The sequence below is a fragment of the Chrysemys picta genome, chromosome 3, assembly GCF_011386835.1.
Source record: "Chrysemys picta bellii isolate R12L10 chromosome 3, ASM1138683v2, whole genome shotgun sequence".
Taxonomy (NCBI): Eukaryota; Metazoa; Chordata; order Testudines; family Emydidae; genus Chrysemys; species Chrysemys picta.
Genome location: NC_088793.1, coordinates 180,459,873 through 180,476,136, shown reverse-complemented (window position 1 = coordinate 180,476,136; position 16,264 = coordinate 180,459,873). Strand labels below are relative to the sequence as shown.

Sequence of the window (16,264 nt, the reverse complement as noted above, 5' to 3'; positions counted from 1 at the left end):
AATAAAACCTCCAAACACCTATCTATCTGAGAGCAATGAATAAAACTGAATAACATCATTTTTCTTTTTTTCTGGAAGAATACATGATATGACACACTCGCTTAAATGATTTATGGCCTCAGACATGGCAGCCTTTTATTACTCCCACCCCCAACCCCGCATCTCCCAGAAGACTCCAGGTAGTGACAATTCTGAGGTATAAACTCATGAGGCCTAGCAGGCCCTGGATCGTTTCCAGAACCCTTTGTGAGGTTTTTTTTTTTTTTTTTTTCGTTTTGTTTTATTTAAATGTGTTTATGCTATTAGAAATAAGAAGAGTTTTTCCTCTAGGACTGGGAACGACTCATAGGGATACAGGGTTTTATGATGACATTTCAGTTAATTGAGAACATAGCTTCTTTTTCCTCTATCTTTGGGGACTAGAATATCTGGTAGTGGGAAAAGATCTCTTACATATTTTTTTTAAATCTTCTACAGCTATGCAGAACATGTCCTGGAAGTCAAAGAAACTTTCCAATTCCCAGGTTTACTTTGAAATAATAATGCCCTCTCTTCTCCCCCAAAGACTGCACCCTTTAATACATTTTGTAATTCTGTTCTGAAGAGCAATTTTCTCACAAAGCTGCACATAGATATCACGGTTAAGATTCAATCCACGACAGAGAACTCCAGTGATGGAATGTCAAGTAAGAGGACCAAATTCAGCTCATAATTGAAGCAGGCTCAACTCCCATTGGAATTCATGGTCTCACAACAATGTAAGTTCACTAAGTACAATGAAGTTGCTCCAAGTTCACACCACTGTTAAGTAAAATCCACATGGGAGGGATGGGTTGAATTTAGTTCTGGCAGTGTTGGAGATTAGGTAGATTAAGTTAAATAGAGATGGGGGTGGATCTTGTACTCTCACACTTGTTTTATACTAGTCTGCAGTTTTACCCTTTGGCAGTAATTATCCAGGCACTTGTATGGAACCTTTGAGATACTACTTGAGCCATTTTCAGTGGAGATATATAGCCTTACCACTGGTCCAATGAAGGTGGAAATAAGTAAAGTATTTGTAAATGTAAATACTTGTGAGGTGATGATATATTAAGACAATGGGGGCCATTATCCCCCATTCCCTGCTCTGTCTGAGGAGTGTTCAGTGACTGCCCAGATGGATGAGATAAAAATGGCTTTTTGCCAGTCTTGGATACCCCTGATGTAAGGCTTGCCTCACCATAAATAGGCTATTCTAATCTATGACCAGTTGCCAGGAGACAAAGCAGTCAAAGATCATTAGGTTGTGAGGACATGCATCTATGGTGGGGCCCAAAGATTGCTAGGGTGGCCTCACTCTAACTGGAGATTCCTTCAATGTAGGAGAAACATGAGGGCTCCATGTTCACTGGATTGCCAGATGCACTGTCTGTCTGTCACAAGAAGCCAGAGCAGATCAGAGAATTGGGTCTAAGTATTTCTGTTCCTTAGGGGCAAAATCCTGAAAGGAAGAGGCAATACCTATAGAAAACTCTGTCAAATTCACCAGTGATGCAGGCAGTGCTGTAAATTAAATGTCAAACACATGATGATAAGAAAACTGGTATAAATGAGTGTCAATGGCAAAGTAATATAAAACATGATCCTGATTCCCCTCTTACTTATAGTGGTGTAAATCAAGGGCAACTGCACTGAAATCAGAGTAGTTACATCAGCGTAAAGCTGGCTGTGGTGGGAGAAGAATCAATAATAGGGCTGATACTCCACACTTTTCCACCATATGACTTTGTTGTCTTTAATGGAATAAATGAGCTCAAAAAGAGTTAGGCCAAATCTCTCTCTCTCGCTTTTCCCAATCTGTAGAAAAAATAGTTTGGTCATTTTTAGTGAGTGTGGAGAACTAAGGGTAGGTCTACACTTACCTCCGGGTCCAGCGGTAAGCAATCGATCTTCTGGGATCGATCCCGGAAATGCTCGCCGTCGACGCTGGTACTCCAGCTCGGCGAGAGGAGTACGCAGCATCGACGGGGGAGCCTCCCTGCCGCGTCTGGACCCGCGGTAAGTTCGAACTAAGGTACTTCAAATTCAGCTACGTTATTAACGTAGCTGAATTTGCGTACCTTAGTTCGAAATGGGGGGTTAGTGTGGACCAGGCCTTAGAGGGAAACCTAAATCAAATATGTGAGTTTTGCTTTTACTTCTGAATGTAGTGAAATTAGGAATTCTGAATGTAATGAGTTCCATAATCCTGTGAAGCTCCTGCAAAAGTTCTGTCTTCTGTGCTCATAAGCCTGCCTTGATTATTTCACCATTTCTTTGTTCCAGAGGAATACAGCTGTTGAGGGGATCATAGCAGTGGAAACAGAAGACATCTCAAATAGTTAGGGCTGATGTTGAGGTGGAAGGCTTTGATGTGAGGAGTGAGACCTTAGTACTACACTCAGCACAACTAGGTATTTTAAAGAAAAGGAATTTGTTGCCAGTAAAAAACAAAACAAAAAAACAAACAACCCCACCCCTTACCTACTGTTTTGTCTTTGGTGACTTATCATGCAAGCTCCATTCATCTTAAAAATCAGTGTAGTACAGCTACAGAGTATGTTATAAATGTTGCACACACCTATTTTTTTTAGAATAATCTGACCCTATCCACACTATTTAAATATATTTTTCTAATTTTGTTTAAGATCCATTCTACATGTAAGTATGTACTTGCAGAGCCTGGGCCCACATTCTGATTTCAGTCACACCAGTGTAAATTTAGGTTGGGATTTGCAAAATCACTCAACATGGCCTGCCTCTTTTGCCAGGAAAGACAATGGGACTTTCACCACTGATTTTAATGGCATCAGAATTAGGCCAATCCTGAGCATTTTTTAAAATCCCACCCCTAGAGCAACTACCATGGTCCCAGTTCTCCTTTCAGTTCACTTAGTTTCACACCGGTTTAACTCCACTGAGCTGGATTCTGATTTCTTTAACATCAAAATGAATTGAATTTCAGCAGTATAAGTGAGATCAAAAATAAATCCACTGATTTCAGATGAGTTACATCTGGTTTACGCTAGTGTAATTGAGATCCGAATATGACCTCACATTTGTTGGCTTCAGTTCATCTTGCTGCTATAGTAGACCTAATGGGCCAGATTTAATCCTAGTGCTACTCTATTGAAGAGATTGCAGTTACATGAGGGATGCTTTTGGCTCAATATTTGTATCAAATGCTGGAAGAAGAGGTTAAGTAAGCATGAAAAGCATATGCCAACAGAAAACCCTAGGATTGCTATCTTGTATCTGATGTACCTTCCAACTCTTTTTCTCCAACATAAATTACAAAAGCGAAGTATGTATGATGAATAAAAAAACCTAGTTTTGCTGCTTTAAAATTCTTCTTTGTTGTCTAACTGCACAGAAAGGTTTTCATGCTCTCCACCCTGATAGTTTTTCTCTTTCCTGACTTCACTAAATCCCAATCTACTTTTTGGACTGGAATTCATATCTTCCTTCTTGAAAGAGCTTTGATGTGGTTTTGAGATACTGTATGCTTGGTCTGCTCAACTCACTCTGAAATATTTGTTATTTGTTCTTTCAAGAAGCTTAAATCTTGAATACATCCAACTTTTTCTGCAATGTTTTCTAGATCACACCCATAACTACCTTTTTTTCCAAATAAAACAATATTTTGACTTGAAAACCCTAGCAGTCCCAGCCCGATATTGTCTCCTTTCCAGGAATGGACCAGAATGAGACCTAGAATAAATATAGTGATGGCTGTGAATAAGATCAGGAAGATTAGCAATAAGAGAAATATTGTATTTCAGTGGTGAAGAAGTGCTAGGATTGATGGTCTGTGTGCTGACTTTTCCCAGATTTTTTTTTTAATTCTTTCTGTCTTCTGTTTAAACATTCCTAAATTGTCATCATATCCCTAAACTCTCTCATTCATGCTTCTGATCATGACTCCAATATTTTAAGTTCATGTTGTGGGTATCTGAGTCTCAAGACACAACTTCCAGTTCTGCTTCTGATAATGACTGATTTTTCCTTAGCCACATAATTTATCCAGAAACTTCTTAGAACTGTCATTTGATGCTGCTGGTTTTCTCTTTATGGAACATTTATTGTTCATAACTCAGCAAAGATGCATCTGCAACTGCAACTTCAACATTATAGACCTGCTAGTTCTCACTCATTTGAAACATGAGTCACTCATTTTGATTTAATGTAATGCAATTTTTATGTAGTTAAGTATCTCACTCTTGTGATGAAGTACTTTGGAATATATTTCAATGAGATATTTCAGGGAAAACTGGAGAGATTAGCTATAAGTCATGTGGATAGCAAGATAAATATTTACAGGAGAGAGAGTGTGCACACAAAAAGGTGTATGTGTGTGTGTGTGAGAGAGAGAGAGAGAGAGAAATTCACACACATAGACACAAATGTAATTTTCATAACGTTTAGAAATACCTGTCACTGTTTCATTATAGTCTCTCCATAACTGTGAATCTCTCTCACTGGAAACTGATGCTTTGCAGATACTTCCCACTGAGGGACAGATAAAGACTTTGTTCCATTTTGGCATGCGTATGGATCGCACACATTTTCAGATGTTTTACATTAAGTTCCTTATTTTTTATTTATTTTTAAAGTTCATTAGTGTTAAATACTTTTAAGAAAATTAACTTAGAATGGTTTTTAAAGTTCCATGATGTTTAGGTCCTATTTATGTTTAAGCCTGTCAAAATATTTGTGTCCCATTACATGTTTAATAAATTTGATAAATTTTAAAACTTCAGTGATTTATTCTTTCCTGTAAATAGAGACAATCATGAAGTTCAGTAGTTGAGCATATCATAGTTTTTAATTGTTTACATTCTCAAACAATGAAAATCCCCTCTGTCTGAAATTCTTAAAGTAATGCATCTGCACTGAGTCCAGTAAATTTTAACAATAGTTTATCTTTCAACATACTTGGACAAGATAGTGTCACTAGCAGATTTAAGAAGTAGGCTTACAAGACCTACAGAAGGCTAACAATATCTTGGAAGTAAGAGGCCAAAACTTCTCTCTCTCTCTTTTGGAGACAAAGGAAAAACTTAGGGAAACACATCCAGAGTGAAATCTTAGCTGACTTGAATGGCAAAACCTGCATTTACTTCACTGGGGCCAGGATTACACACCCAAGTGTGTTGAACCTCATTAAAGGAAATGCAGGATAACCACACAGGGCAATATTCTAATACCCTTAATCATATTGGGTAGCAACTTATTCTACCAGTGAACCTCTGTCCCCACTTAAGCCAAACAGAGTTTTAGTATTGACTTCAACAGAGCCAAGATTTCACCAACTGATTTCAGTGGAGATAACTGCAGTAAAATACTATTCAGCAGGAACAAAGTATCAATTTACCAATAGCAATTAATAGAATTCATACAATACTGACATTTATATGAGGACTTTTTTGAAGTATTTAAATTCTCCATGGTCTTTTTGCCCCCATGATTATTATACTGTATTCTTGAATTAGCCTTATAAGATGGCCAAATTTTGCACTGACATACACCCAACAGAATCCTATTTACATTATACGGGTTGTGTATGGGATTGTTCAATGCAGAATTTAGTTGACATTATTTAGGAAATAGACACAAACATTAGACGCTCTGAAGTCCTTTCTCTGCATTTACATACATTGTGCCAGTCAAATCAAAAATCTGTAATCTAATAAAGTGTCAGCTGCACTATTAGGCTTTGTAGAAACAGCTATTGCTTAGCTAGATACCATATATTAGTTTCTTATGGACTTAAATGACTAATATGTAGGGCTGTCAAGCAATTAAAAAATAATCATGATTAAATTGTGATTAATCACAAGTTAATCGCGCTGTTAAACAATAATAGAATAGTACTTACATAAATATTTTTGGATGTTTTCCACATTTTCAAATATATTGATTTCAATTACAACACAGAATACAAAATGTACAGTGCTCACTTTTATATTTATTTTTATTATAAATATTTGCACTGTAAAAATAAAATAAATAGTATTTTTCAATTCACTTAATACAAGTCGCGCACTGCAATATCGTTATCATGAAAGTTGAACTTACAAATGTAGAATTATGTACAAAAATAACTGCATTCAAAAATAAAACAATGTAAAACTTTAGGGCTTACAAATTCACTCAGTCCTACTTCTTGTTCAGCCAATCACTCAGACAAACAAGTTTGTTTACATTTTCAGGAGATAATGCTGCTTACTTCTTGTTTACATCACTTGAAAGTGAGAACAGGTGTTTGCATGGCACTGTTATAGTCAGCCAACCGGGAGCCACTGGAGGTAAGTGCTGCCTGGTAGGAGGCCGCACCCCAGCCCCCAGCCCTGAGCCCCCTCCCAGAACTAGCACCCCATGCCCCCTCCTGCACTTTCACGATAAAGAGATTGCACTATGGTACTTGTACAAGGTGAATTGAAAAATATTATTTCTTTTGTTTATTATTTTTACAGTGCAAATATTTGTAATAAAATAATATTAAGTGAATAGTGTACACTTCGTATTCTGGATTGTAACAGAAAACAATATATTTGAAAATGTAGAAAAACATCCAAAATATTTAATAAATTTCAATTGGTTTTCTATTGTTTAACAGTGTGATTAAAACTGTGGTTAATCACATGAGTTAACTGTGATTAATCGACAGCCCTACTGATATACATGATTTAAAGCTGTATTCAACCAATAATCTAATAGAACAGCAGTAGGAACAAAGTATTTTATTCTAAATAAAATACACAGTGAAGAGTAGAATATTTACATAAAACAAAATATAGATGAGAAATCCATATTATAGGTTCTGAGAATAGTAATATTAATAAAAGGTCACAGAAGTCATTTATTTTGTTGTGGTAACTACACTGTAAATACCACTTTGTGACTCCTTTTAATAACTAAAAGTTATGACCATTTCATTCCTTGTGAAAAATAAAACATTAATTTATGTTCACAGGCAAAATAGCTTGTAGGAATATACAAAATAAGCCTTGATCAACTATGTATGCGGGAAGTCTCACCAAAAGGAGATAAGATGAAAGTTCAGAAAAAAAATGATAAAATAATCTATATAGACCAGTGGTCTCCAACCTTTTTATGTCCAAGAACACTTTTTGAATTTAAGGGCATCCCAGGACCTACCCCGCCCCTTCCCCAAGGCCCCACCCCTTCCCCAAAGCCCCGCCTCACTCAATCCATTCCCCCCCTCTCTCCATCACTCATTCTCCTCCACCCTCACTCACTGGGCTAGGGGGTTGCAGTTTGGGAGAGGGTGCTGACTCTGGGTTGGGGCCGAGGGGTTTGCAGTGTGGGAGGGGGCTCTGGGCTGAGCCTGGGGCAGGGGGGTTGGGTGCAGGAGGGGGGTGAAGGGTGCAAGCTCTGGGAGGGAGTTTGGGTACAGGAGGGAGTTCTGGGCTGGGGCAGAGTGTTGAGGTACAGGAAGAGGTTTGTGTTGCTGGCTCCGGGAGGGGGCTCAGGGCTGGGGTTTGGGGTGCAGCCTCCCACCAGGCAGCACTTACCTCCTGCAGCTCCCGGTCAGTGGCATAGCATGGCTGACCCTACCTGCCTATCCCGGACACACGCCACTCCCAGAAAAGACCAACGTATCCCTGCGGCCCCAGGGGGTGAGGTGGAGGGCATATGGCTCCATGCACTGTCGCTCTCTGCAAGTACCAAGCCCACAGCTCCCATTGGCCAAAGCTTCCTATTCCCGACCAATGGGAGCTGCGGGGGCGATGTTTGCAGGCAGGAGCAGCACGCAGAGGGAGACCCCTGCCACCCCACCCCCGGGGCCATGCTGGCCACTTCTGGGAGCGGCGTGGGGTTTGGGCAGGCATGGAGCCTGCCTTAGCAGCAGCCAAGCTGCGCCGCCAGAGATCATGATCGACTGGGAGATCCTCTAGGATCGATCAGTCGATCGTAATTGACCGGTTGGTGACCACTGATCTAGACTATATTAGGATTTGTCACCAAAAACTGTAAATATTTTATGTTTCAAACCTAGTTGCTATCTTACCTTATATATATTAGTGTGTACCACATAATAATTCAGTTAGATAAATTTTAAATATACAAACACTTTTATACACTTTGGTTGTTCACAATGTATGAAATCCTAAAAAGAGCTGAGTGAACATCTGCAGTGCTCATTAAAGTAAATAAGCCAACACCAACTCTCTTCAATATGAGTTGCAAGTTCTCAGCTCCTGCTAGGTTTTGACACAGCATTTACAAAAAAAAAAAAAAAAAAAAAGTAAGAAAGAAAGAAAAAAGGGAATCACAGATAATGTAAAACAGGGCCCTTGATCTGTGTGCAGTTCCTTTTGGTGTCAACCAGCTGTGTGAATGGATCAAGATATGTGGCCTTGAGTACTGACATTTACCTAATGCAGTGACCTCTGTCAAGGTTCTCCTTCTTTCTCTAAAGGACAGTGACTGCTTTGAGAATATTTATAATTTTGCAAAGAATAATGGTGGCGACTTTCAAAGCTGACTAGGGGACTTACCCACACTTTTCCAATTAATTTCAATGGGAGGTCTGTTGCTAAATCACCTAATCTGCTTTAAAAATCTTAACCACTGTGTTTCAATTTTTTAAAATCCATTTTGGGTCTGATCTTGCAGTCCCCTCTTGGGAGTTATGCTTATATAGGAGAGCAAAATTTGGGCCATCATCTCAGCTATTACTTGGTCAGTGTAAACACTTGGAAATCTTTATTTATTTATACAATAAAACTAAATGAGTGTTTTAAGGTCTACAAGAAACACAGGTTAAGGTCCTAAAATGGTGGATAAATAGGCCTGAGCTGAGCTTCCTCAATCAGGCATCTTGGAGTGAAAATCTTTGCATAGTTTCTAAAAGATATATTTTTGCTTGCATTCCAATTGTCCTTTAAAGCAAAATATTTAATTAAAATATGAGAGGGCTGGGTCTTGATGTTAGCACAAAGAAGTCTGCAATCATTGCCTGTAGCTATCACTAATGTAAATGCAAATTAGAATGGGAAAGTTAAATAGGGCTAAGGAATTTCCCAATGAAAAGCCCCATCAAATTGTTAGGTTGAAGTTTGTTATACTGTAAGGCAGTGGTTCCCAAACTTGTTCCACCGCTTGTGCAGGGAAAGCCCCTGGTGGTCCGGGCTGGTTTGTTTACCTGCCGCGTCCGCAAGTTGGGCCAATCGTGGCTCCCACTGGCCGCAGTTCGCTGCTCCAGGCCAATGGGAGCTTTCTCTGCACAAGCGGCGGAATAAGTTTGGGAACCATTGCTGTAAGGTGTTGTGTCATAGCAGTTTTATACATCTGATGTTTCAAGGCCCAAATTTCAATTGGTGTAAATTAGTGTAGCTTCAACAAAAGTCAATTGAACTATGCCAATTTACCTCAGCTGACCCAATGTATACAGCTACTCACTACTGTATGTTAAAAATGTTTGAACATGCCTATTTCCCTTTTCTTGCATTTTTACCTAATATACTATACTTGGAGAACAAATGTTGGTGAAACTATCAAAACATAGATCAGTATAAATACTCCCACATAAACAGAATAAATATAATAAAAGACCAAAATGGCATAAGAATACCACAGTCAGGCAAATAATTACTAGGTTTGATGGCTCTGATATTTTAGTTGTATCATAGTGCACATCATTAGATATTAAATCTAGCTTTTCTCCATGCAACTTTTAACTTTACATTTTTTGTAAATATAATTTAAAAAAAATAATAGATATTTTGCCTAAATAGGTACAAGAACATCATGTTTTTTGTTTTTTCCCCCCAGAAATCATCCATTATGATTTGCTAAATGTTCTACTTTCTGTATTAGCATGTCAGTTATGATTTATATGCATAATATATACATATATAGATATATATCACAACATTGTGGTGTTTGTTGCATGATGCATACTGTGTGCAGGATAGTCTATGGAATGATTTTCTTAACAATACACCTCTACCCCGAAATAATGCTGTCCTCGGGAGCCAAAAAATCTTACCGTGTTATAGGTGAAACCGCGTTATATTGAACTTGCTTTGATCAGCCGGCGCGCGCAGCCCCGCCCCCCCAGAACGCTGCTTTACCGCGTTATATCCGAATTCGTATTATATTGAGTCACGTTATATAGGGGTAGAGGTGTATGTTTCAAAGACCACATAAAACGCTCCAGTATTGTAAAACCTGTATTGTGATACAGGTGATGCCCAAGGCAGCTACCATTTGCTGATCAAGGAAGCTAGAGTTACAAGGTAATTGGTACAAACTGTAATGCAAAGTATTAAGAACAGTTTCTTCTTCCATTGGTTTGAAACATTTCCTAAAACAACAAGATTCAAAGCTCCAGAACTCATATAACCCATTAAATATTAGGCCCCGTGTATAATCAGATGCACACTCTTTTCAAGCAGGCTGATGTGAAGAACTATAATGCACACTGTAGAACTAATGGTGCTAGAATTACAGTTTTGTGTTACATGCACACTCTTTGTTCGAAGGCACACAAAGTGCAAACACATTCAACATGCTTCTGTGTTGTCTAGTTTGTACTGTAAAATACAACCAGAAAGCCAAAGCATAGGACGAATAGCAGGAACAGGCACTTCCTGACACATGCTCACCAAAATGAGTAAAACTATATTATAATGATCAATAAGAACAGATTTAGGGGCATTTAGTATGTGCAGGCTAATTTCTCAACATAAATAAAAAAATACATACTTGATGGTCTGAACTAGTACACTGGGAGCAGAAGCTGGTATTTCTTTAGAATATTAAAATTCTTGATGTTATTGCATATGTTCTACATCAGACTTACCAAGTGACGCAATGAAGTACAGTATACCTGGCTTGATTTGTTCTCATACCAAGAAAAAGAAGGGGGAAGAAAATCCAATAAAACCGTACTTTGCTCTGTTGTCTGCTCCTCCTCATCTCTCCATGTCCCATTCTCACTTCAGTATGTACAAAGCTAATATTGATAAGAAAAATCTTACAGATAAACAGGTGACCAGCTCATAGCGGGGACTTCTTGAAGTCAGTGCTATTCATGCTTAGACTTACATCAAGGTATGGATTGGCCCTGGACAGATTACCTCCACTGTGTCAGTGTTTGGCGACATTGTGCTTATGTCAGTCTAATAGTGTAGACTACTATTCACTGAGAACAGGAGCATTCATACCTCAAAAGATGACTGTTAATTCATCCTGACTATATACTATAATTTTAGGTTCATTTAGTGTGGCTATGTACAATTGCTTTAAATTTCTCGTAAATAAAAGACAAACTTCAAAAAGCAGGTCAAACTTTAAAAAAAACCACTATTTTTCCTTACCTTGATGTTCAGGAAATAATTTTGTAAAAATATACCTACCTCACATTATCAGTGCAAAAAGCTCTAAATACATTTGCATAACTCAGACATAATTTATAGTATACAGATGGAATTTAAAAGAAAGAAAATCATGTAGTACCTTTACTTTTACCTATGGATTTGATGAAATGGTTCCATGAAGAAAGCATTTCCAGACAAAGAGAGAATAAAGAAGAGGAGAGAAACAACGTAAGAGTCATGAGTATATGTAAATGCAATAGTATCTGAACATGAAAAGAGAAAGCTTAAAGTAAGTGTTTATAGACAAATGGAGATGCAATCAGTGTCATATTGAGAATTTAGTTTATTTGTTCCAATCATGAACATGCAGAGGAACACAGAAGTAACCCATGCTTTTTTTAAAAAGTGTGACACAGAAGTGACAAACAATGGCTGAAGAGGAGAAAAACATTGATTTCATTATGTTGCAAAACTGTATTCTAAGCATTCCAGAAGCCAGGAGCAGGTGCTTTCTACAAGTTTCCAATCAGCCATGCATTAATGTAAATGGACTCTTCACTGGGTACAATATGACAAACTGAGTATCTTCTTTCAGAAGCTATCTGGTGAGTGCTCTTGTGCTTCTTTTGCCTTTAATAGAATCACCCATAATTGTATTTTCTGATAAATGCATGGAATTTTCTCAATACCTTCTTATCTCTCACTTTTTTCAGTTATTATATTGTGAGATTGGGGGGGGGGGAGGGCACAGAAGGAACAAAGCTTAAGGAGCAAACAAATATATATATATATAGATATATAAAATGAAAGAAGAAAGTTGTGACTAAAATTATGTGTTTATTTGCAGCCAAAGACAGCTTTCAAGCATTTGCCCATCATTTGCAGTGATGGATTCAAAGCAGCTACGGAACAAGGAAACAATGAAAGCAGAGTGGAAAAGGAACAGAGCCCATACCTTGGTCGCCCATCATCAGGTGCGCCAGACCTTGAAGGGAAACAAGAGCACAGTCAGCAATGAACAAGGGTGCATGGGAAGGTGGTATTGCCACAGTGACAAAAATATTTTGTGACAGGCATCTGTTTCCTATGGGATGTCTGTATCACAGAGGGAAATCAAAGAGCATTTTTCAACCACTGGTTGGAATGCTTTGGGGGCAAAGAGTAATAGAACTGCAATTCAAACACTGGGTAATGCTGTATTGTATATTTCTTCTATGTAATAGTTAGAATGAGAAAAAATAATAAGAAAATGATTTCAAGTCCAACCAGTTCTTTAAATATTTCATATGTCTTTGATCAGATTGCTTCTAATTCTTTCACCAGGAGGACTTGCTGTCCTCTAGCTGTTAAATTACATTAAAAACATGGAGAAGTGTAAACCTGAAAAATGGGCTGGGTCTGATCTTTTTCCCCTCATCAAAAATGAGCATTTTAAATCGTTAAATAAAATAACTTCTTTGTGACACTGAGATGACAATGCAAGGCATGTCTCCTTATTTGTGTGAAACACATGATGGCAGAATAAGTTTATTCCAGAGGAGCCAACTTAAATATTAAATATGCAGGAGAAGATTTAAAAAACAAAATTAAAGTGATAGCATTTTAGGCTAGAGATCTTTAAAATTTGTGCAAAATAAGTTGTGCTTCAACTACATATTTGAGATCATACTCAGTCAGACTTGTAAAGGTCAAGTTGCATTTCCAGTCAAGCGACTTGCAACTTTAATCATTCAGTCTGATTTCTGAGCCTCCAAGCCAATAATATTAAATTATTTAGCCAAATAAGAAAAAGCTGCATGCAGCCTCACAAAGGACATTTTGATACAGAAGAAAAGAGCTAATAATATATAGACAGTATATAGCATTCATTTTTTCTGAAATTTAAAGAATTTTGAATTTTACATCTAATTTTTAAAACAGACATTCTTCATAACATTGGCTTTGCTGGGACTCATTTTTAAATGTATTATTCACATAGAGTAGCTCCAATTTTAATAGTGTACTCTTCTTCTCCAACAACTATAGAAAATATAGTATATTATTTTCCTGTTGCAGTTATAAAGCTTGATTCACACAAAGAAGATGTGCAATAGAATATGCTGGTTTTTACTGGAAAGCGGACTTCCTAGAGATTTCCTGCTACTTCTAATTCACAAAGAAAATTAGATGCACAAGTGAGTTGTATTACAGGAGTTGGGGGAGTTCAAAGAAGATACTTCTGACTACAATCAATCCATATTACTATTTGAAGAATTCAAGGCATGTCAGCTTAAATCACAAGCAGTGTTCCCATTAAATGAACAATGGTTTCCAAATTGAAAGTCTTCCTGAAATACCAGTTTTAATATGTGAACCTTCTCACAGTGAAATCTGTTAAAGCAAAACTCTGTTTAGTGGATTCAAATACCTGAATTGACCCTCACTTTACAACCACACTCTGTTGTCATTTACACTAGGCTAAACTAAAATCAACAGAGTTATTATGGATTCACATCAGTGTAAATGAATGCTAAATATGACCCATAAGTGTAGCTTACACTACTGTGACACAGTTGATGTTAGCAATGGTAGTAGGTAAATAAGGCATACATGTTTCTACCTCTATGTTGTGCCCTATCTGCTCCAGTCATACTGCAACTGTGTGAGGCCTTGTCTACACTACGAGAGTAGTTCGATTTTACTTGCATCGAATTTTTGTAATCGATATTGCAAAGTCGAACGTGTGTGTCCACACTAAGGACAGTAATTCGACTTTGTGCGTCCACACTAACGGTGATAGCGTCGACATTCGAAGCGGTGCACTGTGGTCAGCTATCCCACAGTTCCCGCAGTCCCCTCTGCCCATTGGAATTCTGGGTGTAGCCGGCAATGCCTTCTGGGTAACAAAATGAGTCGAGGGTGCTTTTGGGAAACTGTCGTCATCCGTCCATCACTCCCGCCCTCCCTCCCTGAAAGCGCCGGCGGGAAAACAGTTCGCGCGCTTTTCCAGTCATTGACAGCGCGGACGCCACTGTACTCCGAGCATGGAGCCCGCTGCGACCATCGCTGCAGTTGTGGCCGCTCTCAACGTCTCGCAGCTTATCATAAAGGTTTCCCTGAGGCAGATGCAGAAAAGTCAGGCAAGGAGGCTACGGCACCGCGGTGATGTCCTGAAGTCTGAGAGTAGCACAGACCTGTCAGAAAGCAGGCGACCCAGCGCCGAGGACATCACAGTGGCAATGGGTCATGTTGATGCCGTGGAACGGCGATTCTGGGCACGGGAAACAAGCACTGAGTGGTGGGACCGCATAGTGCTGCAGGTCTGGGATGAATCCCAGTGGCTGCGAAACTTTCGCATGCGGAAGGGAACTTTCCTGGAACTTTGTGAGTTGCTGTCCCCTGCCCTGAAGCGCAGTGACACCCGGTTGCGAGCTGCACTGAGTGTACAGAAGCGAGTGGCCATAGCCCTGTGGAAGCTTGCAACGCCAGACAGCTACCGGTCAGTCGCGAACCAGTTTGGGGTGGGCAAATCTACCGTGGGGGTTGTTGTGATGCAAGTAGCGAAGGCAATCGTTGATGTACTGCTGCCAAAGGTAGTGACCCTGGGAAACGTGGAGGCGATCATAGATGGCTTCGCAGCGATGGGATTCCCAAACTGCGGTGGGGCCATAGATGGAACTCACATCCCTATCCTGGCACCGGACCACCAGGCCACCCAGTACATTAACCGAAAGGGATACTTTTCCATGGTGCTGCAAGCACTGGTGGACCACAGGGGACGTTTTACCAACATCTACGTGGGATGGCCGGGCAAGGTTCATGACGCTCGTGTTTTCAGGAACTCTGGTCTGTTTAGACGGCTGCAACAAGGTATTTACTTCCCGGACCACAAAATAACTGTTGGGGATGTGGAGATGCCTATAGTCATCCTCGGGGACCCAGCCTACCCGCTAATGCCCTGGCTCATGAAGCCCTATACTGGCGCCCTGGACACTGAAAAAGAACTCTTCAACTACCGGCTGAGCAAGTGCAGAATGGTGGTGGAGTGTGCTTTTGGCCGTCTCAAGGGGAGATGGAGAAGCTTACTGACTCGCTGTGATCTCAGCGAAACCAATATCCCCATTGTTATAGCAGCTTGCTGTGTGCTCCACAATCTCTGTGAGAGCAAGGGGGAGACCTTTATGGCGGGGTGGGAGGTTGAGGAAAATAGCCTTGCTGGTGATTACTCACAGCCAGACAGCCGGGCGATTAGAAGAGACCAGCGGGAAGCGCTGTGCATCCGGGAGGCTTTGAAAGCAAAGTTCCTGAGTGAGCAGGGTAACCTGTGATTTTATAGTTTGTGTACTGAGAAGCTAAACCTGCCCCCGTTTCTTTACCCAGGTAATGTTGACTATCCTATCCAGTTACATACCCCCTTCACCCCCCCTCCAACACACGTGTCGAAATAAAAATAGTTCTACTTTGTTAAAGCACACCGTTTTCTTTAATACTGTTTTAGCGGGAATTTTTTAAAACTGGGACGCAGACTGTGGTGCGGGGCGGGTCTAGTGTTGTGATGCGAATGCAGCTTCTAAACTCAAGGATTGACAGGCTCCGCTGCGGTGGGATGCTTGTTTCAACGGAGCCTGTCACCCCTCCTGATCGGGACTGTGTGTATGGGAGGTCTATTTGACTTTGTGGCAGGGGGAGGACGGTTACAGATCCCATGCTGTGTGGCTCTGTGATCCTGTCTAAGGACCGGCGCTTAAGATCTGTAACTGCCCTCCCCCGCCACAAAGTCACAGAGCAACCCACCCCCCCCAACATTACATCAAAACAACCTCCCAGACTAACCGGGGCAACTAGTCACTGCATCACTGCACTGTGTATGTGCCCTGCTGCTGTGCCTGCCCCCGACTATGTACCCTGCCAAA

At 39.9% G+C, this 16,264-nt stretch overlaps 1 protein-coding gene across 42 annotated transcripts in view; it reads right to left on the bottom strand.

The window, feature by feature from the left end:
• The window catches only part of NRXN1 (neurexin 1), a 1,213,652-nt gene that overhangs the window by 1,087,943 nt on the left and 109,445 nt on the right, over positions 1-16,264 (bottom strand). For 27 of the 42 annotated variants that reach the window (XM_042861203.2, XM_065589596.1, XM_065589594.1 and 24 more), the window contains one exon: positions 12,328-12,357. The exons of 9 other annotated variants lie outside the window; for them this stretch is intronic. In XM_042861203.2, the coding sequence (XP_042717137.1) occupies positions 12,328-12,357 (30 nt within the window). Of the gene's footprint in view, positions 1-11,511; positions 11,524-12,327; positions 12,358-16,264 lie in introns of all 42 variants that reach the window. 6 more of the 42 variants (XM_042861199.2, XM_042861202.2, XM_042861206.2 and 3 more) reach the window with 1 other exon arrangement.